Genomic DNA, 27,948 nt, shown 5'->3' with positions numbered 1-27,948 from the left:
GAGTTAAAACAGAATGTATGGAGTGTATAAAGACAGAAGAAGTACTGTTGAATCCAGTCACTGAGGAGACAAAAGACTCCCTGCTCCTATTCCAATAGGTTACTGACCCTGCCACAAGCTACAGGCAAAATGTCTATGTGTGCTTGAGTAGGGTTGTGTACATATGTGCATGCTTGAGTTGTGTGTGTTTGATGCGTTTGTGTGTGTGTCCTTGACCAATGGGCAGGAGACTCTGACAGGCTTGTTTGCTCACAGCGTTTTTTGGTCTCTGGATCAGAGAGCTCATCATCTTACAGCTACTGCTGTCTGAGGCACACTTGCACGCACACACCCAATCACACACACACACACACACACACACACACACACACACACACACACACACACACACACACACACACACACACACTATAACACACGCACACACTGGCAGGGACTGAGAAGGACTAATTGGGATGCATTTAAATACCAACCAAATATACCAGCAAGAAAAGAGCTTTAGGAATATCAGCATAACACAGTTAAGACTCCAGACTAATTTACTGCTATTTCTGTGAAAGCATTTTTCAGGTGGGTAGACATAAAACATCAAAAAGAATAAACTTCCTGCATATCCAAAAGATACTGTACAAAAACAGGCAAGTATTTCTGTATGCTGAAGGATGAAGCCCCTGAGTACATGGCATGGTCAAACTTCTAACTGTAATGGAGACTGGTCAATAGCAGAAGTTTGATTTTAAAGAGAGAAAAAAACTCATTAGCTTTTTTGCCCAGTAGTAGATGAGACGATTGATTATATCTGTGGGCTAAATACAAAACTATAGCCTGCAGCTGGTTAGCTTCAAATTTATCGCACTGACATGGGACATTGGTCTTATTATCTGACTCCTGGCAAGAAAGTGATCAGTAACACAGACTGCAGGCTGGTCAATTAGTCAAATATAAGACAGACAATGAACATAATCTATTACCTCTTACTTTTAATCATTCATGTATCTCAACATAGTAAGGACATTTCAAGTATGTGCAAAAGAGCAAACTCCAGGCACTCACATGTAGAGTACTCACTGTATCTGAAGTCTCTTTCCCCAAATTCAGCCTTGGTGCAGAATTACAGCCACTAGAGCCAGTCCCACAATGAGCTTTCCTTAGGATGTGCCATTTCTGTGTCTGTAGCTATTGAGTAGGAGAGAGGGGGGGGCAAGGTGGAGAGTAAAGGTGTGGCCTTGACCAACTGCCACTTTTCTCATTTGAAAGCCATGATGCCTCTCTCTCATGGGTTGGCCAAATAGAGAGCCGAAGTCCCGCCCCTTCCGGTGGACCTCATGGGACCTTAAGTCAGAAAAAATATGAACGGTAGTGAACGGGGAGAGGCAAATTATTTTTTGATCCCGTTTGAATTGAGCCATGGATTACAAATATGATGTTCGTCAATTTAAAAGATAATTTTTCAACCGAAGAAAGTCTCAGTTACCCGTAGGTTTGTCATATGACCACTTAGTTTTGTGTGAAACCGCTCAGTGGACTACATCTCCTGTTTCACACAATCTACGTCGCCTAGCTTGATGCTTGGTTCGCTAGCTAGCTAGCTTAGCTCTGTTCCACAACACATGTAACGTTATCTTAACTGCTGTGTTTTATCCAGTCAAGTGTTTTCAGCAGAGAAGCAAAAGAACAAGCAAGATCCTCTGCTCATTTGTGTAATGTTACATCCCCGGTACGATACACAGAGACATCGTAGCTTCAGAGAGACGTCATCCATGAAGTTTGTAGTCTTTCTAATTACGTGTTTTCACAGTCTTATACTTCAACAGTTTAACAATAAATGGAGACTTTCTTTGGTTGAAAAATAATGTTTTAAATTGACGAACATCATATTTGTAATCCATGGCTCAATTCAAACTGGATCAAAAAATAATTATTATCTCTCCATTGACCCTTGTTCATATTTTTTTGAAAGATAGGTCCCATGGACCGGAAGTAGAAGGGCGTGACTTCGGCTCTCTATTCTCTGGGCGGGCAAAACAGAGAAAGGGGAGGTAACCTTGCTTGTTATGACCTCATAACAAGCAAGATTCCAGAACAGCTCATCTGAGCTTTCATTTTCTCAAAGGCAGAGCAGGATACCCAGGGCTCGGTTTACACCTATCGCCATTTCAAGCCAATTAGGGACCATAGGCAGGCTGGGGGAACTCATATTAATGTTAAAAAATGAAATTTTCATGCCATGGGACCTTTAATAAAAAATGATGGGATTTGGACCTTAGCTGATCTTAGTAAGAGTTTAAATGGAGAGACATTACCAAACCTTACATTTGTATGCATTCATTCAAAGGTGTGTCTTGATTGGGTAATTGCGACAAAAGGTAGGACATAATAAGTGCTTGAACAGACTGTATACTGAACCATAAAGGTAGTGTTTACCTAAGCCATTCCTGAGCAAAGTACTTACTGTAATAGACAAATGTGTAAAACAGTTTTTCCCACATAAATGCCTGCTTGCAAAAGGATAATCATGCAAACTGGATGTGTTATTTGAAAGCGACTACCAATCTGTTAGTATTGTTCTGATGCCAGATATATAATTACAGCTAAATATCTTAAAAATCAAAAAGCTACTTTCTAAACAAGTAAATAATAGCAACAGACAACCCCTGGCCTGCCTTGCTGTAGTCTTTGGAGTATTTATCTCAAAATAAATCTGATTATAATGTGACAGATTTTGGTACTACAATAGAATTCGTGGTTAAAGTGAGTTTTTGCTGCATTTTAAATTTCCACACTTTCCCCTGACTGCAGCCCCTACTGTATGCCAACTCTTTTCTGCCATCAAAATGAAGCGGAGGGAAAGGTATGTGTCTGCATATTCAATGGTTATTTTCCCTTTTCCCTTTTAGTGTGTCAGATACTACCCAAAGGCGTCGTTTCTGTGATAGGTCCCGCCTCCAGCCCTGCCTCTGGCTCTACTGTCAGTCATATATGTGGAGAGAAGGAGGTGAGTGTGGAAGATAAACACACACACACACACACACACACACACACACACACACACACACACACAAATATGTACAAATCTGTGTCTCAGTGTGCATACAAACCTCTGGTACCTCTTCCTCTCTGACTTACTACCCCTCCTACCCACCTAGACGTAATGATGAATGTATCTAAAGATTTGGGGTGTTTTTGTTTCCCATTGAACTTCTTCTCTTTTAATTAACCATCATGCACTTCTTCCAACTGTTTTCGCCTTTCTTCCCGTAGCCTTTTATCCTTTACGTCTCTCTGCCATCTTTCTCATCTCTTTTTTCACCCTGTAGCCTCTCTAATGGATTTTCCTTATTCACAGTTTTTTCCCTGCTGTGTGTGTTTGGAGGGGAGATAATCACGACACATTTGCCTTCCTTAATGTTTCCTTAATGTGTCTCCTCTCCTCTACTCTCTCCTTCTGTCAGATCCCTCATGTGAAGATTGGTCCGGAGGAAACTCCCCGATTGCCATACCTGCGTTTTGCCTCTGTCACTCTGTACCCTAGCAACGAGGACCTGAGCCTGGCCATAGAAGCCATCTTGCGCTCGTTCAGTTACCCCTCAGCCAGCCTGGTCTGTGCCAAGGCTGAGTGTGAGTACACATGCACCCCTCTTTTATAGTTATACTGTACATTATGTGCGACTGCATGGCTGTGTGTGTTGTTTAGGTGGGTGTAAGTGCACAGTTGTGTTTGTGTGAACTCATTCATCTAGTGTGTGTGTGTGTGTGTGTGTGTGTGTGTGTGTGTGTGTGTGTGTGTGTGTGTGTGTGTTTGTGTGTGTGTGTGTGTGCAAATGCCTGTGGGAGTGTTGGCACATTCACACTGTTCGGGCGGATATGACTGTTTTGCACTGTTGGATACTCATTTTGACAGTGTGGTCATAAAAGTTCTGTCTGTTGTCAGAGTTCAGAACATGGCCCCACTGCTGCCGCCTTCCTATTATTATTTTTTTTGTCCTTGCTCTCGCACACTGTCTCTTATCCACCTGAGAAGGTTTTTAAGCCAAACCAATTTAATAAATATTCATATTTGAAATGCTGTCCAGTATTGCAAGAACTTAGGGGACATTTGATTCAACTTGCCAGGCACTCAGAAAGCTTTAACATCACAGGGGATTCGGGGCTTAGTCACTAGCCCTCTTTATTTTCATTTTTATAGAGTGTGTTATTGATTTATTATGCACTGCCCCATCGAGAGACACATTAATTAAAGGGCTTGATTTAAACAAGCTTTGTAAATACATGCTGTAATACACTGTATTGCACCTCAGCAGGAGGTGACAAAACAAAAAAGAATTGACCTGAATAGTCAAGAATATTTGCTAGTCCTGAGTGAACTGAGCTGGGATGAGTTGTTGTGCAGCTGTTGACTGCTCACACCAGCCAAGTAGGACCAAACAAGAACTGAAGGGCAATTACATAAAGAATGAGTGGGACCATTAAAGTCTTTGAACACTTCTCTTGGCAGTGTGAAAAATGTAGACTTTGACAAACAAAAAGCTGTGACATTATGAAAAATGGATTCAATCTCTGAGATGCTTTCATTATCTCCCCAGCAGTTAGCCAGACTGCCTAGGGTTTCCTGAAAGTAGCTGAATTCCTTGTGGACTTGCCATTTCATTGAACTAAAAGAGCTTTGAAATGGCATCAGACATCTTTTTCCAGTTTTGATCATCAGTTGAATGTCTAGATACGAGCCCTGTCTTTTACCAGGCTTTCTTGTCATTAGAATTAGAGGCAACATATAGCATCATAGTTACCGTCCGGGCCAAAAGATGCAGCTTTTATCGATGGAGAGGCCAAGGGCTGTGTGTGTGTAATATGTTTAGCTTGAAGGTGATCTTTACAAGGTTATCACACTTACAGACTCTGACCCACTTGGCTGCGCTATCTATCGCCATGGAGCTGGTTGCCATGGCTGCAGAATAGGTGCTAACTGCCACTCAACAAGCTTGTTCCACACTCTGAGCGACTGTGTGGGTGTGTGTGGCGCAGTATGTGTGTGTTTGATATATTTTCTCTGAATGCTTGGTTCACTTTGTCCGTACATGTGCGTACAGAGAGTCCAGAGTGCTCTGGCTTATGTATGCGTGTGTGTGTGTGTGTGTGTGTGTGTGTGTGTGTGTGTGTGTGTGTTTGTTGCCCCTCAGTGTACTGTACTGGACATGTGTGAGTGGGGTTTTGGGGTACTTGTATGATTGTGTATGGAGCTCTGTGTAGCGCTACAGAGGTTCGACATCAGACAATGTTTACCACCAGCCCACTTGTTTTATTCATTTTGTTTACCCCACTAGAGTGGTGTGTTCAAGTGAAGTAGACATTCTCTCTTTTTTTCAGTGAGGGGAATAATGTGTGAAGTCAATGTGGGTGTGGATCCTAATTAACTAACATATGTGTGTGTAGCCTACTGGTTAATTTTATAATCACATTTTCCCCTTTTTAGCCCATGGAAGCAGCGCAGATATTGTGTTAGATGAGAGCAAGTCAAAGATTTTGGGTAAATCTGACATATCGTTGTCTCGATATGCCTGGGTCACAACGCGCTATCTGAGCCTAATTCCATTATGCAGGTTTCATGAGATGGATGAGGTTAAGGACAGCAAGAGGGAGAGACTGAGCACAAGGAGGAGGAGATGGTGGTGCCGTTAAGAGTGAGATGGAAAAACACAGAGAGAGGTAACTAGAACACAGGGCTAAGACAAGAGAGATAGAGACTAGAGCTTATGTGTAAGAGAGAGAATATGTGAAAGAAGGAGAATGGGAGAGGGGAGGAGAGGAAGCTGTAAAGTGCATCGATTTCCCCCCCCTCCTTCCTCAAACTAATTAAAGTTTTGGCCTGGTTCAGTGATTATCCCACTGCTTACAGGGGCTTTCTCCTGCTGAAGGGCTCTGTGTGCTACCTCTCCCCTCCTCCTCTCCCTTTCCCCTCCGTCCCCCGGATGCCTGCCCTACCACTTATTTACATAGCTAGGGGTGCTTTACTATGGAATTACAATTAGAAAGCATCAGGGTAGACTTTCTAGTAAAGGTTCATTCCACACACAATGTCAAGTGAGTCTTGACTGCCATTGGTTATACTCATTTCCGAGAGGAATTTGCTTGAAGTGGGTGAATTGTCTCAAGTACTGTATTTCAGTCTTTCTGCTTCTGCAGGTCTGCTCCTGTTTTTGTCAAATTTTTCGCCGAAGGTTTGCAGAATCCTTGAATCTACAGTTTTTGTTATTTTACTTTAAAAACACATACTATTTTGCTCACAGTACATACTGTACATCACTCAAAGAACTGAGAAGCAGTCATTGATGGATGAGACAACAGACACAAAGTGAATTACAAAGCACTCAAAAAGCGCATTCCTCTGTCAAGGCTGCACAACTCTAGATTTATTATTCTATTAATAGAAAATGTTTAGAAATTTGTCATACTGATTGGTTGATGGCATTCATAAATTTTGGAGGGTACCTAAAACCTCTATGGGAATATTAGGGCTTTGTACAACGATTCATTTTAATTAAGTCAGACTCATAAGAACTGAGTTATGGTTATATTTTATACATGCAAAATGTCATCAGATTTTGCTGTACCACTGGAAGTTGATATACAGTACATGTATTATCTTGTTGCATTTGCACAGTGCATTTAAATGTTATGTCAAATATAGAAAACCTTTGCATATAGGAAAACACACTTGAAACCTCCGGTGTACTTACACTGGATGGAAAGTAAAGCAGGATATATCTTGTGTTTAGTAGTAGTAAACTTTTAGAATTTTTTTTTAATTAGATAAATTATTGGACTTTTTAATTACCATTCCATGCAGAGTTTTTTTATGTATATATGTATAGCATAAGAAGAAAGGCTCTTTACATTCTCTGGGCTCATCCAAATATTTTATGTACCAAATTTTTTTAAGATTGGACAAGATGATGTGATAAAATCTTTCTAAATGTAATGTAATGTGATCTGACGGAAGCCACTCAAGCGGATAGCTTTAAAAACAAAGTAATACATATACGTTATGGTCTGAACTCATTAATTAGACCAATGTGTACTGTATGTGTACCTTTGTCTCCATCAGTCTGTAGGAGGAATGCTAAAACAAAATTCAAGATGGTGGAAAATCTGTCTGGGTGTAAATGGATGTCGTCTGAAAGATTCATGTCGAGTCAAAGAATCCAGATGAAGAATTTTTCTCCTGTTCCTCATTCTTCAGGTGTTAAGTGCAAAATGTAAATGGATTCATAAATAGCCACATAGAGGTGTCTACAGCTACAGCACAAACTAGTCAGTTGTCCCCTGGCCCATAACCTAACTCTTTCCCAAATAACAAAATCTGTCAAGTTCATTTTGAGATATGCTGCTAATTAACAGATAAACAAACAAACATATGGCACTGAATACAAAACCTCCTTGGTGGAGGTCATAATAGATGAAAAAGTCCTTTTTAGAGAAACAGTGAATGGAGACACACAGTAGACTCCATATTAAATAATGTTTAATTTCCTGGGGATTTAGGTAAACCATCGATCACGCTTTGCAAAATGACACGCACTGTATATGACCACCCAAGAAGATATCAAGATTTTCACACGTCCTGCTAGGCTTACATTTTGGAAATATGAGTTGTGTCTACTGATACAGGCATTGAAATGCAGCTTGTCTGTGCTTTGGCTCTGCCTCAGGCCTGCTGAGATTGGAGGAACTGGTCCGCCGCTTTCTCATCTCTCGGGAGACGCTGTCAATCAGGATGCTGGATGACAACCTGGACCCTACGCCGCTGCTGAAGGAGATCCGTGATGACAAAGTGGCCACCATCATCATTGACGCTAACGCTTCTATCTCTTACCTCATCCTCAAGAAGGTCAGTTCTCAAACATTGATCATTCTTCAGAGCCGCCCATTCGCGAAGGATATGAAGTTGTATACAGTGCACATAGTAACTCAGCTTCTCTCAACTTCTCTTATGTATGTTTTATGTAAAGCACTTTGTGATTTTTATCTGTGATAAGCGCTCTATAAATACATTTTACTTACTCATTTGGGAAATTCAGGTTACAGTCATGAAGGGCATGCAGAGCTTACCATCTGTAAAATAATAAAACAACTCTCTCAAGGGCTGCATATTTGTTGCCATAACAGAATTAACATGCATTTCTACCTTCTGTGCCCTCCAGGGCTGCATAGGGAACATCATGTATGCAAGTCTGCCAGCAACAATCACTTGTACTTTTAAGAAAATATTTGACAAAAGAACATCTTTTGCTGGGATGCGGTGCAGATGTTACCCAGTCTTGTTCTGATTCATAGTACGGCCTGTAATGCCGATAGCCAGCGCAGTGAGTCACAGTTTGAATGTGTATGGGATGTTTTTACTGGGCACATTGGAGCGGCTCTCCGCCCTCAGCGAAATGTCCAATGTTAGCCTGATGATGTAAAACTGTTATTAACGTATGCTCCCTCTCCTCTACCATATTCCCTCCTGCTTTGTCCCCCAACTGTCTCCTTTGCTCCCTTCTTCTTAATAACTCTCTCCCTTTTTGCCCCCTCTCACTCTCCTTCCATCAATCTTTCCACATCTTCTCTCATTCTCTCTTACTACATTCTGTATCCTACCTGCCTCTTCTTTATTTTTTTCATCTTACTCTCTCTTTCTCTTTGTCCTACAGGCATCAGAGCTGGGGATGACATCGGCATTCTACAAGTACATCCTCACCACCATGGTAAGAGTGTACCAATTCTGCCCCTTCCTGTCTTCTGTCTTTCATACCTCCATTTTCACTTGTTCCTCTCTCCTGCTCCTCCTCTTCTGTCACTTCATGAGCGAGCAAAGGTGCTAAGGCGGAGAAAGTATGAGATAAAGGGAGAAGAGAGAGGTGACAGAGAGAGAGGAGATGAAGGATGGTGAGAGAGAGAGATCTGAGAAATGAGCACTCTGTACAAAGATGTGGAAATGCAGAGGAGGATGGCAAAGAAACTGAAGAAAAAGGGTCTGAGGTGAAGGTGTTGACAGACGTGATGTGCCCTTTTTCTTCTGCCACCCGCCACCTTCTATACGCTGCTGGTGTTTTTCATCTGCCTCTTTGATACACTTCACCCCCCCCCACCCTTCTACCATTTGAATTAATGTGTCACTTTATGCCATGTGCCTTTTTTTTTTTTTTCTACATGATGTGCTCTTGTGCTTTAGATGCCACGTCTTGTGTGTATATATCTGTGAAAAGCAACTGAAGTCATTTCCATCAACCTATCTCACTTTTTACCCATTTTCCTAGCTGTCTATATCCTTTTCTTCTCTCTCCGTCAGAGATTAGATGTTGTCACCCCACGTAGCTTCTCTTTTTCTTTATCTCACTCTCCATTGCACAGTATTTTACTTCTGTGCTAAGATTTGATACACTGTCAACATTGCCACTCACCTGAATTTTCTATTTCTCTCTGCAAACACCCTCCCTGCTCCTCCTCCTCCTCCTTGATAGGACTTCCCACTCCTGAGACTGGATGATATAGTGGATGAACAGTCAAACATTGTGGGTTTCTCCATGTTTAACACCACCCATCCCTTCTATTTGGAGTTCATCAGGAGCCTCAACCTGTCTTGGAGGGAGGGATGTGACCTAACGTACCCCGGCCCTGCGGTCAGTCTCATGGAAACTTGAGTACTCATGCATGCGCATATTCAGGAGTAATTTTCAAAGCTTTGTTTGTGATCCATGTAACATTAAGCTACTTTATTCCTCACACTGATTCATGGAGCAGTTAAAGAGATTCAGCTAGTCTTTTGCTTGTACTTAATGGGTATTGATGTAGCCATCTGTTTCCTCCCCACTGCTTTTACTCATACCTCACATCTCTTCTCTCTGCCTCTCTCCCTCCATTCCTGTTAACCATTCAATCATCTGTGCACGCACATCTTTCCTCATTGCATCTTCTCCCTTGACTCCTTGTCTCTCCTCACTCACTCCCCTCTTTGCCTCTCTCCCCCTCTGCTTCTCTCTGGTTCCCTCTCCCCCTTCCACAGCTCTCGTCAGCGCTGATGTTTGATGCGGTGCATGTGGTGGTGGGGGCGGTAAGGGAATTGAACCGCAGTCAGGAAATCGGTGTGAAGCCACTCAGCTGCACCTCACCTCAGATCTGGCAACACGGGACCAGTCTTATGAACTACCTGCGCATGGTAAATGCTTGATGTATTGTAAAATCACCTGCTGATATACGGTACATGCTCATACACATGTAAATGCATGCAAATACATCACGAGAAACATAAGTAAAATATGTGAGTGTGATCTGTTATACTGTATATTATATGATATATATATATGATATTCACATTTCATGTGAATATCGATATTGATAGAATTTTTTTTGAAAATACCTATCTTCACATTAGAGTTGAAACAATTAATTAGCAACGATTTTGATAATTGATTAATCGTTTGAGTCATATTTCAACTAAACACGCCAAATATTTGCTAGTTCCAGACTCTAAAAGGTTAGAATTTTGCTGCTTTTCTTTATCGTATGTGAATCATTGTGTTTTGGACTGTTGGTCCGAAAACCATTTGAAATACCTTAGACTCAAAGAAATTGTCATGCTATTTTTCAGTGTTTTCTGACATTTCATAGACGAAACGATTGATCGATTAATGAAAAGAATTGACAGATTAATCGATAATGAAGATAATCATTGCAGCCTTGTCTTGTGGAACCAAACCCAAATATTTTCATGTTATAATGACATTAATAAGAGTAAAGCATTTGAGAATGTACAACTCACAAATGTTTGACAATTGTGCTTAAAAAATGACTCAGATGATTATCATTTATCAGAACTGTGGTTGATTAATTTTCTCGATTGACTTATAAATAAATGACTACAGTACAGCTACATTCTGAATCATCCTCATCTCATGTTGCATGTAACCTATCTCTCTCTCTTGTTACTCTGTCATCTCCCATCTCTGGTCGTCTGTGTGTTCCTCTCATCGACTACCTGTTGTCAAGGCAGCCTCAGCCCCATCTCTCATTGCCTCCTTCCCACTGGCCCGACATCTGCCTTTGTTAGTCAACATCATGATGTGCTCCATCTTCAGCCCCGCGCCATTCATCATAGATCTTGCTAACTGTGCCAGCACCTGGGTTTTGGAGAGGCAGAGCTGAGCTGTGAGGTGCAGATCTGAGTCTTATTAGGAAGCTGTTGACTCTCTGCTGCTCTATCTGAGCCTCTCGCTCACACTCACTTTCTCCTAGTTGATCCAAAACTGATCACCCCTGTCTGGTCCAGCCTCACACACACTTCCTCTGTCTCTCTAGCTCTTTCGTTCTTTTAGTCATCACACTGTCTTTCCTCCTAATCACTCTAGATAGTAACTGTCTGCCTAATCATGATGGATAGCAAGAAGAAAAATGTTTGGTTTTTTATATAGAAGATTGCCTGTATTTATTTCTCTATCTCTCCTCATTGTTTCTACTTACTCTCCTCTTATTTTCCCATCCTTCTTCTCCTCTTTTCCCTTCCTCTGTCATGCTTTCTCACTATACTCTCTCCGTCTGCCTGCCAGGTGGAGTATGATGGTCTGACAGGCCGCGTGGAGTTTAACAGCAAAGGTCAGAGGACCAACTACACCCTGCGGATCCTGGAGAAACACAGAGGAGGCCACAAAGAGGTCAGGAGTCACCTGTTATCATGCAGCAGCCAGGTCACACCGGCCATAGGCTTTGGGTTAGTTACAGGTCACCCGTCTGATGTCACTATGCCGGAGGAGGTGTTTAACACTGAGGTCAGCCTCATCGCCAGCTCCCCTGATAGTAGCCAAATATCTTTACTTTGTAAAGTTGATTTGATGCATTTCACCTGTCGGCACTGTAATGTCAACTAACATCAGACATGGGTCGTGTTATAGCTGCAAATATGTGTTAACATTTATTTTATCTGAAGGCTACTGGAATACGTCAGCTGCCTGTAATGTTTATCAACTGAATTTCAAACAGTTGCTAAATTTTATAGCAGCTCTATATCGAGTTCAGTGTACGTTTTTTTTTTTTTGTCTCATGTTTCGACTGACCCTGTCCCAGGAATCTTTGTTTGTTGTTGTTTGTTTGTTGTATGTTGACTTGATGTTTTCTGATCTAAAAACTTACGTAAATGGCATTTTATTAATGGTTGGTTTATTTTCATACCATGCCTACAAACAATGACATTTATTTGTAGGAATGTTTGTCTTGGCCTCCAGCTCAGTCCAGAGTGGATGTGCAGATAGAACTACATCTTTGCTCATCCTTCTCTATATATAATACTGTATGGAGGCTTAATGGAGTTCAATTCTCTTTGTCCTGTATAGCACTGGATTTGCTCAGGCCTAGTTTGTATTGGTTTTGGTTTCTTTTGGTCTTCACATGGACTCTTCTGGATCAGGTCTTGCAGTTGATTTAGACCTTTAAAATGTAAGAGGAGTCACGTTATTTCCTCTTTGAAAAGTTACGCTTTACAGTTTTTTTTCTACACATGAATTCCATTTCATTCATTTTGGACCAGACCTCCACTGTCAGTCTGGGCATTTTATCTTTTTGATGTACAGGTTACATGCCACAACAAATTTGTTAAGGGTAGTTGGACAATGTCGGGAACCAAAATAAAATGTTGGCAGACCCAGCCAACAAGGATTTTCAGACCATTTTGGTGTCATTATTCTGTCAATGCAGACTCCTCCATTGAGCATTAGAGGGATAGGTGAGGGAAGATAGAAATCAAAATGCATTTCAAAGTCATGATTAAATGAAGCATAAGTACACACATCACTGCAGATCCAGACTGAGGGAATTACGTTGCAGTTCATTGACTGGAGGAAACACTTTCTCTCACCTTCCCTTATTATGTCTTGCTGGGTTCTGCTATAAGCCAACTGCCTCCCATGCTAACACAAAATACCACCTTATAACCATACTTACATCTAGACTTTAACTCTGTGGGAGAGTTAGGTTGGGATAATTAACATTTTAACTCTGCCCACCTCTCTGCACAGCAGCACCCACACTGTAGGCAGTTGTGGTTCACAGAGAAAAGACCACTCTTAAATGTCATGGAGGGATAAAGAGTGTTATAGAAATACTGTGATTCTGTCTGAGGAGTCATTACCTCTCCTCTGACCTATTGAAAGGTGTATAGTTGTATTTCCAAAAGAAATGCTTCTGTGAGCGGCGGTTCCAGCCCTGCACACTGGTTAGGTCATAATCACACAAATATCTACCTAAGTGACTTTACTGTCTCCATAAAATGGAAATATGTGGGCTGTTTTGTATGCAATTTAATAAAGGTGTTAGTAAAGGAAAATAGACATGGCATGAATGCTTTTTATATTTTGCCATCTTGTCCCAGATCATTGCTCTGCCTGTAAACAGTAGTTATTTTTATTTTTATTTTTTTTACAATGTATGGTACTTGCCGGAATGTGTTTGGCTCCAATGGGGACATTTAAATCAGTGTGCATATACAGTACGTAACAGTATGGATATCAAGGAAAAGCATAAAATATTCAACATGTAAAGGTACTCTTTAAAATAGACCAATAGTGTTAATGCACTCACTGAAATGCTTATTTGCTATAGATGATGTGTAGCTTGCCACAACAGTAAAACAGTTGAAGTCGGAGCTTAATAGTACATTCTTTATCCCACAAAAGCCATTGATTTTTTCTTGCTTTCTCTTCTCTGTTAGATCGGGGTCTGGTACTCCAACAACACCCTGGCAATGAACTCCACTAGCTTGGATATCAATGTCTCAGAGACTCTGGCAAACAAAACACTCATTGTCACCACCATACTGGTAAGGTCGCAGTTACCTTCTGGACCACCACGCTGGTGAGGTCAGAGTTGTTTTTGTGTTGCTGCGCAGGCTGTGCCGCAGCTCATGCTGTGTTGTGGTCTGTTTCTGCTAATGTTGCTGTCACTGTAGCTGTCATAGAAACTGACAGAGCACTGAGAGAGATGTGTTACTAAATTCAAACGGCCAAAATCCTGGTCTTCTGATAATGACAGAACACTACAAGTTGTCTCCTGCTGGTTTCCATATGAGTAATGTCATATCAGAAAATCAATAAATCCCGTACATGATGCTGCTCCATCATCTTCAGGTTGGCCCAGATGTGTTAAAACACCTGATACAATAAATCCCCTGCACCACATTATGCTATAAAATAACATCAAATAAGCTTTATCAGCATGTACGTCACTGTTACATTATTGCCAAAGCTTAACTACATTATTGTAAAATAATCACAGGACAACACATAATCTTAAACAGTATAGTCTTTTAGAACATAAACTAAAAAATAGGCTTTCTGGCACATCTACTGTATATTGACAAACCGACTACTAATACTCCCCATTTTGATGGAATTTCCCTTAAAATACATTAATATAAACGCTATAGAGAGAGTTACATTTGAAAAAGAGGGACACTTGCTTTCACAAAAATACCAATGACATGCTAATAGCAACTTGTGCTATCTTAGGAATAGTTTGATATTTTGGGAATTACACATATTAGATTTTCTTACCAAGAATTAGACAATTAGATCAATACCACTCTCATATCTGTACAGTAAACATGAAGCTACACCCTTTTAGTTTAGTTTAGCACAAAGACTGGACTGTACCGGATAAAACAACCAAGCTATTAATTAGTGAGATTTACTGTAGAGGAGGTGGATTTGAACATCCACTAGAGCCAGGCTAGCTGTTTCAACCTGTTTCCAGACTAAGTATGGAATTGGGAATGGTATTGGTCTTGTCTCTGTCAGGAAGTAAATTTCCCAAAACGTTATGTCAATCTATTATTGACATAACATTTTTTATTCATTTTTTTACAGTTGAAATCCTGTTTTTGAAACACTTAGTCTTACTTTCCACTCAAGCAGGATATTCTTAGTTTTGAATTGAATCCCTTCATGTGTTCCCCATTCTCAGGAGAGCCCATATGTGATGCGCAGAGACAACTATCAGGACTTCCAGGGCAACGACCAGTATGAGGGCTTCTGTGTCGACATGCTGAAGGAGCTCGCAGACAGCTTAAAATTCTCCTTCAAGATCAAGCTGGTGGATGATGGGCTGTATGGAGCTCCAGAGCCCAATGGCTCTTGGACTGGCATGGTTGGAGAGCTCATCAACAGGGTGAGTATGCTCCGCCTCTCCCTCCCTCTCTTTCTCTGTCTCACAAGCACACCAGAAACATGCTCAAATGTTCGAACCAGTGTCTCTACAAACAGAAACTTATGCTGAACACACGCATGCACTCACACACTTACTCATGCTGTAGCCCCAAACCACAACTCTACTATAACTTCCCATGTCTCAAATTGCCCTCAGAGGGGAGTAAGACTCTTATCTAGGACAAAAGCTGACTTGATAATTCCCCAAAAGAGAGTGGTAGCATTGCCTAGAATTGATTGCACCATCTTTCCTTGCAGTAACTCTCTTCTCTCCCAGCCTTTCCCCCCTCTTTCTCCCCCTGTCCAGGCCTAGTGCGCCTCTGATAGATGCTCTGGTTGAATCAGGCTAATGAGAGCCCCTCTCTGCTTAATTACCATACGGTATACTTCAATTACCAGACTGTGGTCCCTGTGTGGGCCTGCCACACTGGTGCAAACCCCAGCTCTCCACATGTCCTCTCTCTCCATGCCCCCCCCCCACACTGCCTGATCACTCAGCTCTAATTAGCGGCCCATGTTCATCAATTAGCTTTTAATCGAAGAGATGGAGGGGAGGCAGAGCGACCAGAGACCTGCAAGGTTTTATGCAGGTGGAAAGACCAGCCACCCAGTGCTTACTTGCAATTAGCCTCATTTGGATGGTGGATAATGTGTGAGTGCGTATGTCAGAGCGAAAGAGACAGAGTGCACGTCTGTATGTTTTTCCAAATGTGTTTTCAAGTGCTCTAGTCCAACTTTTAATTTTTCATTTGGGAAATCAACATTTTATACAAACAGAGCTCTCATCTACTCAGTGCAGCGTCGAGTGTCATTCTATTTTTACGCAGTTACCTGACCACTTGTTGTTTTTCTCCCTAACTCTCCTCCACTACCTCTCTTTTCTCTCGCCCCCACTACTACTATCTATCCACCTATCTATCTTTGTCAAACCTACAGAAAGCAGACCTGGCCGTAGCAGGCTTCACCATCACATCAGAGAGAGAGAAGGTTATCGACTTCTCTAAGCCGTTCATGACCCTCGGGATCAGCATCTTGTACCGAGTTCAACTGGTGAGGGTGTTATCTGGGGATGCAGGGCACCCGCTGGGTGATACTCACTACAGATCTTGGATTTCATGTCTTTTGTTTGCGCTGCTTTTAAGACAACAGGCTCCATTATTCTTATGGAGTTGGACTAATTATTACATAAGAGTTGATTTTATCTTCGAAGCTGAGGATAGAGTTTGTGTAGTATGCTGCATGCTGTAGCCACTATGTCCACAGTGAAATTTATAGGTGTAATTTCAATTGCTCAATAAGTCAGTGCTCTGTAACTGGGTAACAGTGGTGGCTTTACATTGCTAATGAGGTTTTGGGTCCAAGCCACATATGCTTCAGCAGTAGGCATTGTGAAACGGAGCATATATGGATTGTAGCATTAGCGTATCAAAACACTGCAGACTTACTCTCAGCGTGCAGTAAAGGATACTGCCCTCCTGTGGTGCAGAGGGGACATTCCCTGACTGCTGAGACATGACACCTTGTTTTTTAACACATTTAACACAATCTGTCTGTCTGTCTGTCTTTGTTGCTCTATCCATCTCTCCACTTCTCTTTCTGCTCTTCTTCTTTCTATCTGCACCAGAGTCGGAAGCCGGGATACTTCTCCTTCCTCGATCCCTTCTCTCCAGCTGTTTGGCTCTTCATGCTGCTCGCCTACCTGGCTGTCAGCTGTGTGCTCTTCCTGGCTGCAAGGTCAATACTTTACATCACACACTGTACCCATAGTCTGCAGCTCTATCGCCATTTATCTTGTTGAACACGAGTCGCCTGTCACATATCATAATTTCTTACCTTACGCAACCTCCCGAAGACAGATTGACAGGGATCGAATGACTGATAGGTGGTGGCTTGAATGATGTGACAGAGGTGCATTACTGTACTGCAGTTTGACCTCAAGGTTATTCCAACTCTATTTCATTGTGTTTCCCCACCAGGCTGAGCCCCTATGAGTGGTACAACCCTCACCCGTGTCTGCGAGATCGCAGGGACATGGTGGAGAACCAGTACACGCTGGGAAACAGCCTGTGGTTCCCTATTGGCGGCTTCATGCAGCAGGGATCAGAGATAATGCCCAGAGCCCTGTCCACCAGATGTGTTAGTGGGGTGTGGTAAGTTACAGAATGGTTACGTTTGTGTGCCGGCCAGTTTAAAGTCCCCCTCCACTCAAAAATGTGTTTTGAGTATTGTTACTTCACTTTGATGTTTGAGCTTCACTGTGCAATATGACATATGTGCAGAGTTTGACACTATAAAGCTGTTTTCACATTAATCTGCTGAAGGGGAAAAGTTTCTCTGTGCTCACGTTAACTCTGGGTTTAAAACGTGTATGGAAATTGGAAATGGAAATTTTGCATATTTGTGGATTTTGGATTTTAAGAATTGTTGTGTCAGATATGTTAAATGTTGCTGTATGATGTTATACATTTAATTGACATGTTGCCATGATATTAAATTGTATTTGTATGGCACAAAGTCAGAGGTTTACAAAGTGCGTAACAAAAGGAGATACAAAGGAATGGTAGAAACCATTAAGATGACACATTAATACAATAGTAACAAAACAGCAATAAAATACGATAAAAACACATTAAAATGATAAATAGGGCTAGTAGACAAGATTATATAATAACAAAAACAGGAGGGGGCAGTAAATGCAGATTTCGACAAGTCCAAGCCATCTAAACGAGTCTAAACAAAGCTTTCTTTTTTTTTTCAGTCATTTTTTGACAATATATTTAAATTTTGATTTTAAATTCCCCTTTATATATGTGTTTTGAAGCAAATTCACTCGTTAATTAAAGGACCTGCATTTTTCCTTGAGGTTGCTGTTTTTTAACACACCCACTGTGTGAGATAATGACATTTAAATTTTAAAGTTTAAAGCATATAGCTGACATATTGCTCATAAATTTGTCCCTTAGCACTAAAAAAAAAAAAAGCCAAGTTCACAAAAATACTACAGTAGCCTAATGATATTCCTGTGGCAACAGAGTGACTGTGAAAGACACACACGCATGCACACCCACCCACACACACACACACACACACACACGCACACACAGTAAAGAAATAATAATCGCTAGAAGCTAAGGAGATAAAGGCTAGAGGAAGACAGGAAGAGCAAATTACACTGAGTTAAGCAAGATATGGGAAGGGGGGATATTATTAAGTACAGTGAGTACATGATGTTCTTGAAAAAAGTTTTTAGACATGCAAGAAAGGTTATAAGAGTATCATCTTTGATGTTCAACGTGTAAAGTATTATCTCTTAGTCCTGGAAACATGAGCTCCTTTTTTAGCATGATAAATACTGTGAGACAATACAGTATATATTGAGGAATTTCACAGATTTTGCTGTTTATACTGAGATATCTCTCTCTTTTACATAGGCCATTGTGAGCTATGTAGCAAATCAATAAGCAGGACTTATTTATAGTTATACTGAATTCTTATATGATACAATGTGATAAAATATCTGGATTTGTCAGGTAATTTTCAGACATTTTGATACAGAAATCCCATATGCGGTGATAAAAGAGTGTCTCTTTATTGTCCATCCTTACTTAACCTTTTCACTGTTTTCTTCCCCTTGTCTCCACCTCATAGGTGGGCATTCACCCTGATCATCATCTCCTCCTACACGGCTAACTTGGCAGCCTTCCTGACCGTCCAGAGGATGGAGGTTCCCATCGAGTCTCCGGACGACTTAGCCGACCAGACCAACATCGAGTATGGCACCATCCACGGAGGGAGCACCATGACCTTCTTCATGGTAGGACCCACTGCAGCAGCCATGGCTCTGGTTGGCTTTGTGTTTGGCATTTTTGAACGGGTATATGCGTATGTGTGTGTTTGTATTCTTGCGCACATGTTGAATTGTGTTGTTTTTGGTGGCAGTTGGATTTAATCTGACAATTTCCTGAATTGCCTTTTATAGCATCAATTTTTCATAAAGGTTTTGCTTTTGTGTGTGCATTTGTGATTTAGTGCACTGCATTTGTCTTTATTGCCTTGCCTAGAGTGAGTGGTTGTCCTCATATTTGCTACTATATCTCTGAGTTCCTCTGTTGTTTTCTTTATGGCTGTTTGTGTTAAGTGGCTGACTGCCCATGTTTGCTTATGAGAGAGCTGGCAGCATCTGTGTCGGCATCTGTGTTTGTCATTGAGCTTGTGTGTGTGTGTGTGTGTGTGTGTGTGTGTGTGTGTGGCCTATCTTTGTGTGTAGGTTTGTTTGCATGTGGGAGTGTGTTTAGGTGAGTGTATAAGAATATGTATTTGTTTATTTGTGTGCATGCATGGGAAATGGCTGCATGCCAAATTGTGAGCGTGTGCTTTGCATTCTCGTGGTGTTTATCCATATTGAGAATATAAAAAAGAGTGGTCTGTTTGCCTACATAAACCAGTTTCAGTGCTACAGTACATCACCCCACTCACTGCCTAATCCACACACACACACACACACACACACACACACACACACACACACACACACACACACTTGCATTATTGCACACAAATTCCTCCCTGTCTACTCTTTTCCTTTCTTCTCACACAAAGAGATGCAACATGTAATTGTACACTTTAATCACTCAATCCTGTTTTAGAGCTTACCATATTTGCTGAACCACCTCCTGTGTGCTGATTTACCTCCATCTGTATGAAAGATGATGCATCAGCTACACCATGAGCGAATAATCTGTTGCCTTGATTCACGTTGCTTTTTCCACCTCTATTCTCCTCTCTCCTTTTTTACATCTATTTGCAAGTGATGTTTTACTCTTCTTTAGAGGTCGACCGATATGGGTTTTCTCTGGCCGATGCCAATCTTTAGAAATCAGGGTCAGCCGATGGCCGATAAATGCTGCCGATTAATTTTGGCCGATATTTGGCCGATATGTGCTTGTTTTTAAACCTCTATTTGAAAGATAAAATGTAACACTAATATACACAGAATTTCTCAACAAAAACATTTATTGAATACTTCACCAATCGACACTTGTATAATGTAAAAACATACTGTATATTGTATAAATAATGTATGAAAAATATATTAAATAAACGAAACAGGTAAGAAGAAAATAAACTTTGTCAAATAAACTTTTAAATGAAAAAATAAAGTTTAGTGCACTTAGCAGCATTTAAACTTCTGAGAATACAAATCTGCTAGCTTCACAGAAAGTGACATGTTAATATTAATCTCAACACTATTTAACTCCTGTTGAATCACATCAGACTAGGGCTATCTAAAGTCAATTCTTGTTCACCTTGTTTGTTAGATCATTGTTCATTTGTTGAAGTGTTGTATCTGTGTTTTGGGGATCCTACTGTTACGTCCTGTTGCACTCATTAGGATCTTATCTGAGCAGATTTCTGTCATTCAAACAACTCTGAGTTGTAATTTAAAACTAGTCCAGCCAATTTAATAAAAGTAAGGGTTTTATTCGTGCTCGAGTCCATAGATGCAGTTAATGGATACAGGCACGGAGAACTGAAGGCTCCGTTAGCGGTTAGCTCCGTTAGCGGATAGCTTCAGTTAGTGGATGAGACTGTTACGGACAAAGGTAACAACCAGACTCTGATAAATGACATTCGGGGAGCTTCCACAGCGGTGTGGCCGCGGTGTTTTGTACAGTTTTATTAGTACAGTTAAACAAGGCAATCAAGGCAAGAACACCAGCAATATGCTAACGGTAGCGTCTGAGCCTGAAATGACTGTGCGAGACACACAGCGCAAGAATTCACTAGGGGATGGGCTGGAGGCAGCTGGTCTGAGTGCGCTGTAAAAAATGTCGCCTAATCATGTTTTTAACACTAGGCTGCCCGCAGATGCGCCTGCCAATAATCGGCTTGATATACTGGGATATTGGCCGATGCCGATTATGTTAAAAAATGCCAAAAAATCGGCGGATTAATCGGCCGACCGATTAATCGGTCGACCTCTACTCTTCTTGTCATTATTAATTCTGTGTAAGTATACTTCCCTCCCATGTTTATCGAGGATGCATCTCTCTTTCTTTGTCTTCCCTCTTTCATTTTGATCAACTTTAATTTCTGTTTCAAAGACAGATGATAGGACATGTTAGGACAAACACATCTGTAATCTGCTTTTAATTTCCATTGTTGTGGGTTCCCATTCTTCTGCAGAACTCACGTTATCAGACCTACCAGCGGATGTGGAACTACATGTACTCCAAGCAGCCCAGTGTATTTGTGAAAAGCACAGAGGAGGGCATCGCCCGCGTGGTCAACTCCAAGTACGCCTTTCTGATGGAGAGCACCATGAACGAGTACTACCGCGGCCGCAACTGTAATCTCACAAAGATAGGAGGCCTGCTGGATACCAAGGGCTATGGCATTGGCATGCCACTTGGTAATAATACTAATATATAATTTTTCAAACAAAACATACATGCCTGTAGCAGCTGGGAATGTAATAACTAACAGGTAATAACTTCCAAATGTAAAACTTGTAAATTTGATGAATTGCTAGAAGGTAATTACATTTGTACATCATAATAATAACTGAGATGAATTAGTTCATTACAGTCAATTAAATGATCTGTAACATACCTGGTAACCAGTGCAGGGAAGCTACAAGGGATGCAACACTGATTGTTTTTTTGGACCTTTTTTTGGAAAAAATAAGAGTATTGTGGAGTTGAGCCGTTAGTGACTTTTCTAACTACACTGCTTCATTCGAATAGGCCCAGAGAGATAAAACTATATAGTATTTCACAAGAAAATAAAGCTTAGAAAAGATTAGAGAAATGTCTCAAAAATAAAACATGACAATATGTAGCAACATTTTACTTCATCTTGCAACCCCTTATTGGGAATCATTGTGATTGAATTTGCAGTGATATTCTTGCAATCAAGTTTTTCAGCTTTGTTTATGGTCAGACACACGTCAGACATCCAGCCCCGAACATCAGCTCATGATATACTGTAACAGTTTGCTTAGACCGGTCATTGGGCTTATGTTATTGCAGTACCAGGGATGTAAACATTAGGGGTGTGCAAAAAATTGATTCACATTCGAATCACGATTCAAGCTCTACCAATTCAAAATCGATTCATAGAATTCCAAAAATTGATTCATATTTTTTAATTTAAAATTATTTATTTTTAGGGCTGTCAATCGATTAAAAAAAATTAACTAATTAATTGCACAATTTGCTGTAATTCATCGGATTCATCGCTTTTTTAAATTGAGACTGAAGCTTATAATAATGGATATTTAAATGCTAAATCACTTAACTTTGCAAATATGAAGAATAAACCAAACAAGGAAAGGTTCTGCTAAGTTCAGAATGTTTAATATCTTTCAGAACAACAGCAGCAACAATTTAGCTTATTTAGTCCTGCTGAAGGCTGCTGAAACGGCTAGAAACTGTCTGACTTGAGAGCAGATTTTTGTCACCGTCCCCGGCTGCTGTCGCCTGCTCTCGTCTACTTTACAGGCGAGGCGCAGTTCATCTCCAACGAGCCTATGTTCAGTCGGCGGCAGGGCAGTCGGGACTCACCCGGAAATGGCGAGCGGAATGAGGTGACTAGTCTCAAAATCTGACGAAAATCTTCTAAACTGACCTTTGTTGAGCTGAAATGAAGACAGATTCAGCAACTGCACGGCCTATTTCTCGCTTAAAATGTTTTCAGAAACATGTTTCAGTGAACTATTTTAGTACAATATGAGATCGTATTCTGAACGGCCGCCATGACAGTCTGGCTCTCAATATCCGGAGAAAACAAACCCATGTGACGCGTTCGTCCAATCAGCTGCCGGTTTTCATTACTTGGGCAACAATACAGAGTAGCACCGCCTGCTGTTATGTAGATGTATTACATTTGTTAGCCACCACATGAAGTAAACAAACACAGCTGCGTTAATTTTTTTTAACAAGTTAAATATTAAAAAATTAACGCAAAAATTAACGCAAAAATTAACGCGTTAATTTTGACAGCCCTATTTATTTTTAATTGTATGTCTACTGCAATCACATGGGAAAGGTTTTAATCAAGAATCGTTTTTGAATCAAAAATCGATTTTGAATTGAATCTTGAGCCTGATATCAAATCGTGACATTTTCTGAATCGTGCACCCCTAATAAACATATTCTCTATGCCTCTTATGATCAGTATTGTCACAAATTTACTGTAGTTTAAAATATAAAGATGAAATATATATATTACAAGTGTGTTAATATGCTGATTTAAATGGCTTTCTCTATACACCACATCTACCATAGTAAAAAAAATGAAATAAAAAAAAGTAATTGACTGTTGGAGAGGCAGAAACACCTGCATGAGATCAATTATGCTAAATAGACACATGTAGTAGTACTGATTGGTGAGAGATTAGATCTGAAAAATGTCTTGTACGTGCTTGATTTATTTTTATCTGAGGGATTAGTAAGTATTTCAACTGAAAGTAATGAACATGCGGTTAATTGCTTTTTTCACACACGTCCGGCTCCTCTGAAGCTCACAGAGGTGGTGTCACTGAATCACAGTGATCTGTTCTAACGAAGAGGAGGAAGGCATGACTACAGTGAGGGAGAAGAAGGACAGAAAGTTAGATATGAAAGACCAAAGATGTGCAGAAAGATAAAGCTGAGTTACTGTATATCAGCATGGAGAGCAGACACAGCCATGAAGAGCCACACCAGGAGAAAGATTTTGATATTTCAAAATACTTTTTAAAGGGTTGGTTCACCCAAATGTAAAACAAACAAGCAGGTCTTCTGGCTCACCTCCAGGCACAATTCAATTTAAAGGGATAGTTCGACCTTTGGACATTTAGACATTTGGAAATACACTTGATTGCTTTCTTGCCAGGAGTTTGATGATGGATACCACTCTGAAGTCAGTGTGCAAACTGTCTTAAAACTGTGTTGTTTTTACGTTTTGGTAAACATACAAGGTATACAATGTTATTTAATGGGCTTTATAGATGCTGGTAGATGGATTTTATTTACCATTTGGACAGAGCCAGTCTACTTTAGCTGTTTCCAGCTAATCATCTCCTGACTGTAGCTATATTACAGTAAATATACAGATATGAGAGTGGCATCAGCCTTCACATCTGACTTTCTTCAAAAAAGCGAATAAGCTTACTGTATTTTGCAAAATGTGAAACTATTCCTTTATTTCCACATAATTCACTTTGACGACCAAACCGATATGCTGGTGGACTTGCTGCAGTGTGTAAAAGCACATTTGGAGCTAGGAGTTCAGGTTGTGTATTTCAGTGGGGGATAAAACTATTGTATTTTTGAAATGGTTGGTCATGGTGGGAAGTGATTTGTTTCTGCCTCCCAGAAGATATGGGCCAAAACAGGTGATCTGGAAACAGCAACCCTGTAACAATTCACAGAGCACACTATCAACAATTTTGCAGAATGCAGTTCAGATGAAAACTGCAGGTCTACTGAATAGCTAAAACTAGAATTAAAAAACTATATAAACTATATAAATTATATATTGCAATTTGTAGTGAACCTACCATTAAACCTTTCCATTGTTTTTTACTGTATCTAGTTTATAACATGCTTTGTGTGCTGAATGACTAGCAGCTGTACCACTGGCTCTTTTAATCTCGCTCTTTATCGCTCACTAATCCTCTCTTTATTCTCAAAGTAAGATCGCTCGTAGCCATCTCGAGGCTGCAACAGCAATACTATCCCTGCAATTGCTCTCCTTTCCTCTTACACTTTTTCTCTTCTCATTTCAAGGGTTTTTCTTCTTCTGAAATAACCCATTTCTTGTTCCTCTTGGGCTCTTTTGCTGCACTTTTTCCATCCTCCACCACTTGCTCTTATCCTGATTTCCTGTCATGTCCCAGGGTCTCCGTTCAGAGATGAGATCACGCTGGCCATCCTCCAGCTGCAGGAAAATAACAGACTAGAGATACTGAAGAGGAGATGGTGGGAGGGAGGCCGATGCCCCAAAGAGGAGGACCACCGTGCAAAGGGTCAGTCAACCGCAGCTGTCTGTCTCCTCTCCCTCCTTCCCTCTAATGTCCCCAGTAATAGTCTCCTTATTCTTTGCTACAGCCCATCTAATGACTAATGCCTAACCTAATGTCCTTGTGAAGGGTGCTTAGCACAATCTACTTTCCCAAATGTCTTCTGTTGTCTCAGGTGGTGTGCAATGGGAATTTTATTAGAGTGAGTCTGTCCGCATTTGTGTGTGTGTGCCTGTATAAATGACAAAGACAATAAAAATGCCTCTGCATTTCTGCCATTGCTGTCAGATAGAAATCTCTTTTGAAAAAAACAGACGCCATGCTTACAGTACTTTTCTGCATCATTTAGCTTTATCTGTACGGTGTATCTCAAGTGTTCCAGGGCCTCATAATTCTGGTATTCACTCAGCCACTCCATCATGGGCCATTTGGACTTTTTAATTCAATTGAAAGAGCACTCCAGCAATTTAGTATTGCACTTAGATAAAGTTGAGTACGACGGAGCATTAAGGCCACATCAAGGGGAAAAAAATTAAGGAGGAAGATTTGTTTTTATTTATTTAGCATTTCGAGAATAAAGTCAAAATGTCGAGAATTAAGTTGAAATGGTGAGAATTAAGTCAACATGACGAGAATAAAGTCAACATGACGAGAATAAAGTCAAAATACCATTTCGAAAATAAAGTCAAAATGTTGAGAATAAAGTCAACATGACGAGAATAAAGTTGAACTACCATTTCGAGAATAATGTCGAGATTAAAGTTGAAATGACGAGAATAAATTCAACTCCTTTATCACTTAATCACATTAGAGCGACTGGCTGCCATGCCAGCTGCCATGTAGGCAACATCGTACATATGGGTTACATCCTTGGAGTGCTGCGCTCACCTGAGCTCCACTCCTTCAGGATCAAACAATTTGATCAATTGTCTTATTGTGTATTGTGAGAGGTTACAACATATGCTCTCTGTATTGCGCATAGGTGTAACCATCGATACCCTTGCATCTGTCCATTACAAGCTATTTCAGTTTGCAGGAATACGGCCACCTCTTCCAAGTTTGTGTGGTTTCTCCTTCTGAACAGATGCAATTTTCGGCACAATCTCTTCAAAGTCCTATTACTTATCACCATACTGTGTTCATGCTAAAAGAGAAAGAATTTCCTTGTTATTAAAACCGATTCTGAAGTATAATTTCACAAGTTCATATAGGCCTTCACAAGGTATTTTGTAGAAGACTATAGGTAAAGCTAGTAGTTTGGTTTATTCTCAAAAGTCCGACTTGATTCTTGAAATATAAATTTTTTTCTCGACATGTCGACTTTATTCGCGAAATGGTAGTTCAACATTATTCTCATCGTGTTGACTTTAATCTCAACATTTGGACTTTATTTTTGAAAAAGTAGTTCAACTTTATTCTTGTCATGTTGACTTTATTCTTGACATTTTGTTCTCAAAATGCAAAATAAATAAAAAATCTTCCTACTTAATTTTCTTACCCTTGATGTGGCCTAATGCTCCGTTGTAATTGAGACACTTGCAAGAGACAGATTTTTTATTAAGGGGTGCTGCAGAGGCTGAGAAATCTACATTTTTAGATGCTACATTTAGACCCTCCCCTGAGTGGTCTTTCAAACTCCCTGCAGGCTGTTGATTAAACATTTGGGGTCTCAAAACCCATTCTGAGAAAAGTGAGGTCACTTTAGTAATCTTTATCAGACTTAAATTTGACCAGATGGCCTTAGTATAGGCCTAGTACATTACAGAAATATATGGCAGTTATATGACATTTGATACCATGTAGCCTATCTTTTTGCAGAAGAATTTGAAAATGTAAATGGCATGATGAGTTGTCAGGGCATAAAACAAATGATCTGTTGATCTTTACGAATCAAGATTTTATAGTCTAACATTGACTAACATGTCTTTATTTATTTAAAATTGTGGATTTGGATAATTATGACACCCCTAATATTTATCCTATTAGAGTGGTATCAATCTTCTCACCTAATTCTCTGCAAGTCAGCAAACAATTAGATTTCCCAAAATGTTGAACTTTAACAGAGCTCTTCCAGATCCACAGAAGGTATTATACAGTTTTCACAGGCTGTGTAGTAGTCCATGTCTAGTCGATTTTAAAGTAAAGTAATACATTTAAAACCATGCCAGTGTGCATGTGTGTACTAACGTTTGTCTCCTGTGGCCCACTCTCAGGTCTGGGCATGGAGAACATTGGGGGCATCTTCGTGGTGCTGATCTGTGGCCTCATCATTGCCGTGTTTGTGGCCATTATGGAGTTTGTGTGGTCGACACGGCGCTCTGCAGAGACAGATGAGGTATGCCCCCATACCTGCCCTCGCCGACCCCACAGACACACCCCAGTAGGTTCCCATGGCATCCCGCCAAACCTTTTTTATTATGTTGTTTTGTGTGTTTGTGTGTGAGTGAGTAGATTTCTTTCAGCTTTTGCCTCCATTTGTAAGTGTTTGTTGGTTTGTATGTGCTCTAACATTTGAGGATCAATGTGTTATGTGCATGTGAGATGAGAGGAATGTTCAAGTATGCGGCACTGAACTGCTGTAGTGTCCAAAATGTATACAACAAATAGATAATTTGATTTCACTTTGCATGTCCTGCCTGTTTTTAGCGTTTGGTGTTTAACAGTGGCAGCAAGTGTTTGTGAGCTAAATTTGATGGTACGGATAAGCAATATTGA

At 40.5% G+C, this 27,948-nt stretch overlaps 1 protein-coding gene across 1 annotated transcript in view; it reads left to right on the top strand.

Moving 5' to 3' along the window:
* Positions 1-27,948, top strand: part of grik5 (glutamate receptor, ionotropic, kainate 5) — a 76,238-nt gene that overhangs the window by 45,266 nt on the left and 3,024 nt on the right. Inside the window, exons 4-19 of the mRNA XM_028580508.1 lie at positions 2,898-2,995; positions 3,453-3,618; positions 7,707-7,885; positions 8,691-8,744; positions 9,501-9,659; positions 10,043-10,195; positions 11,583-11,687; positions 13,736-13,843; positions 14,986-15,189; positions 16,164-16,277; positions 16,852-16,961; positions 17,204-17,377; positions 18,876-19,041; positions 21,414-21,639; positions 25,111-25,239; positions 27,447-27,613. Coding sequence (XP_028436309.1) covers positions 2,898-2,995; positions 3,453-3,618; positions 7,707-7,885; positions 8,691-8,744; positions 9,501-9,659; positions 10,043-10,195; positions 11,583-11,687; positions 13,736-13,843; positions 14,986-15,189; positions 16,164-16,277; positions 16,852-16,961; positions 17,204-17,377; positions 18,876-19,041; positions 21,414-21,639; positions 25,111-25,239; positions 27,447-27,613 — 2,312 coding nt within the window. The remainder of the gene's footprint in view (positions 1-2,897; positions 2,996-3,452; positions 3,619-7,706; positions 7,886-8,690; positions 8,745-9,500; positions 9,660-10,042; positions 10,196-11,582; positions 11,688-13,735; positions 13,844-14,985; positions 15,190-16,163; positions 16,278-16,851; positions 16,962-17,203; positions 17,378-18,875; positions 19,042-21,413; positions 21,640-25,110; positions 25,240-27,446; positions 27,614-27,948) is intronic.

The sequence above is a fragment of the Perca flavescens genome, chromosome 6, assembly GCF_004354835.1.
Source record: "Perca flavescens isolate YP-PL-M2 chromosome 6, PFLA_1.0, whole genome shotgun sequence".
Taxonomy (NCBI): domain Eukaryota; kingdom Metazoa; phylum Chordata; class Actinopteri; order Perciformes; family Percidae; genus Perca; species Perca flavescens.
Note: the sequence above shows the minus strand (reverse complement) of the source record. Positions and strands in the feature narration are given on the sequence as shown.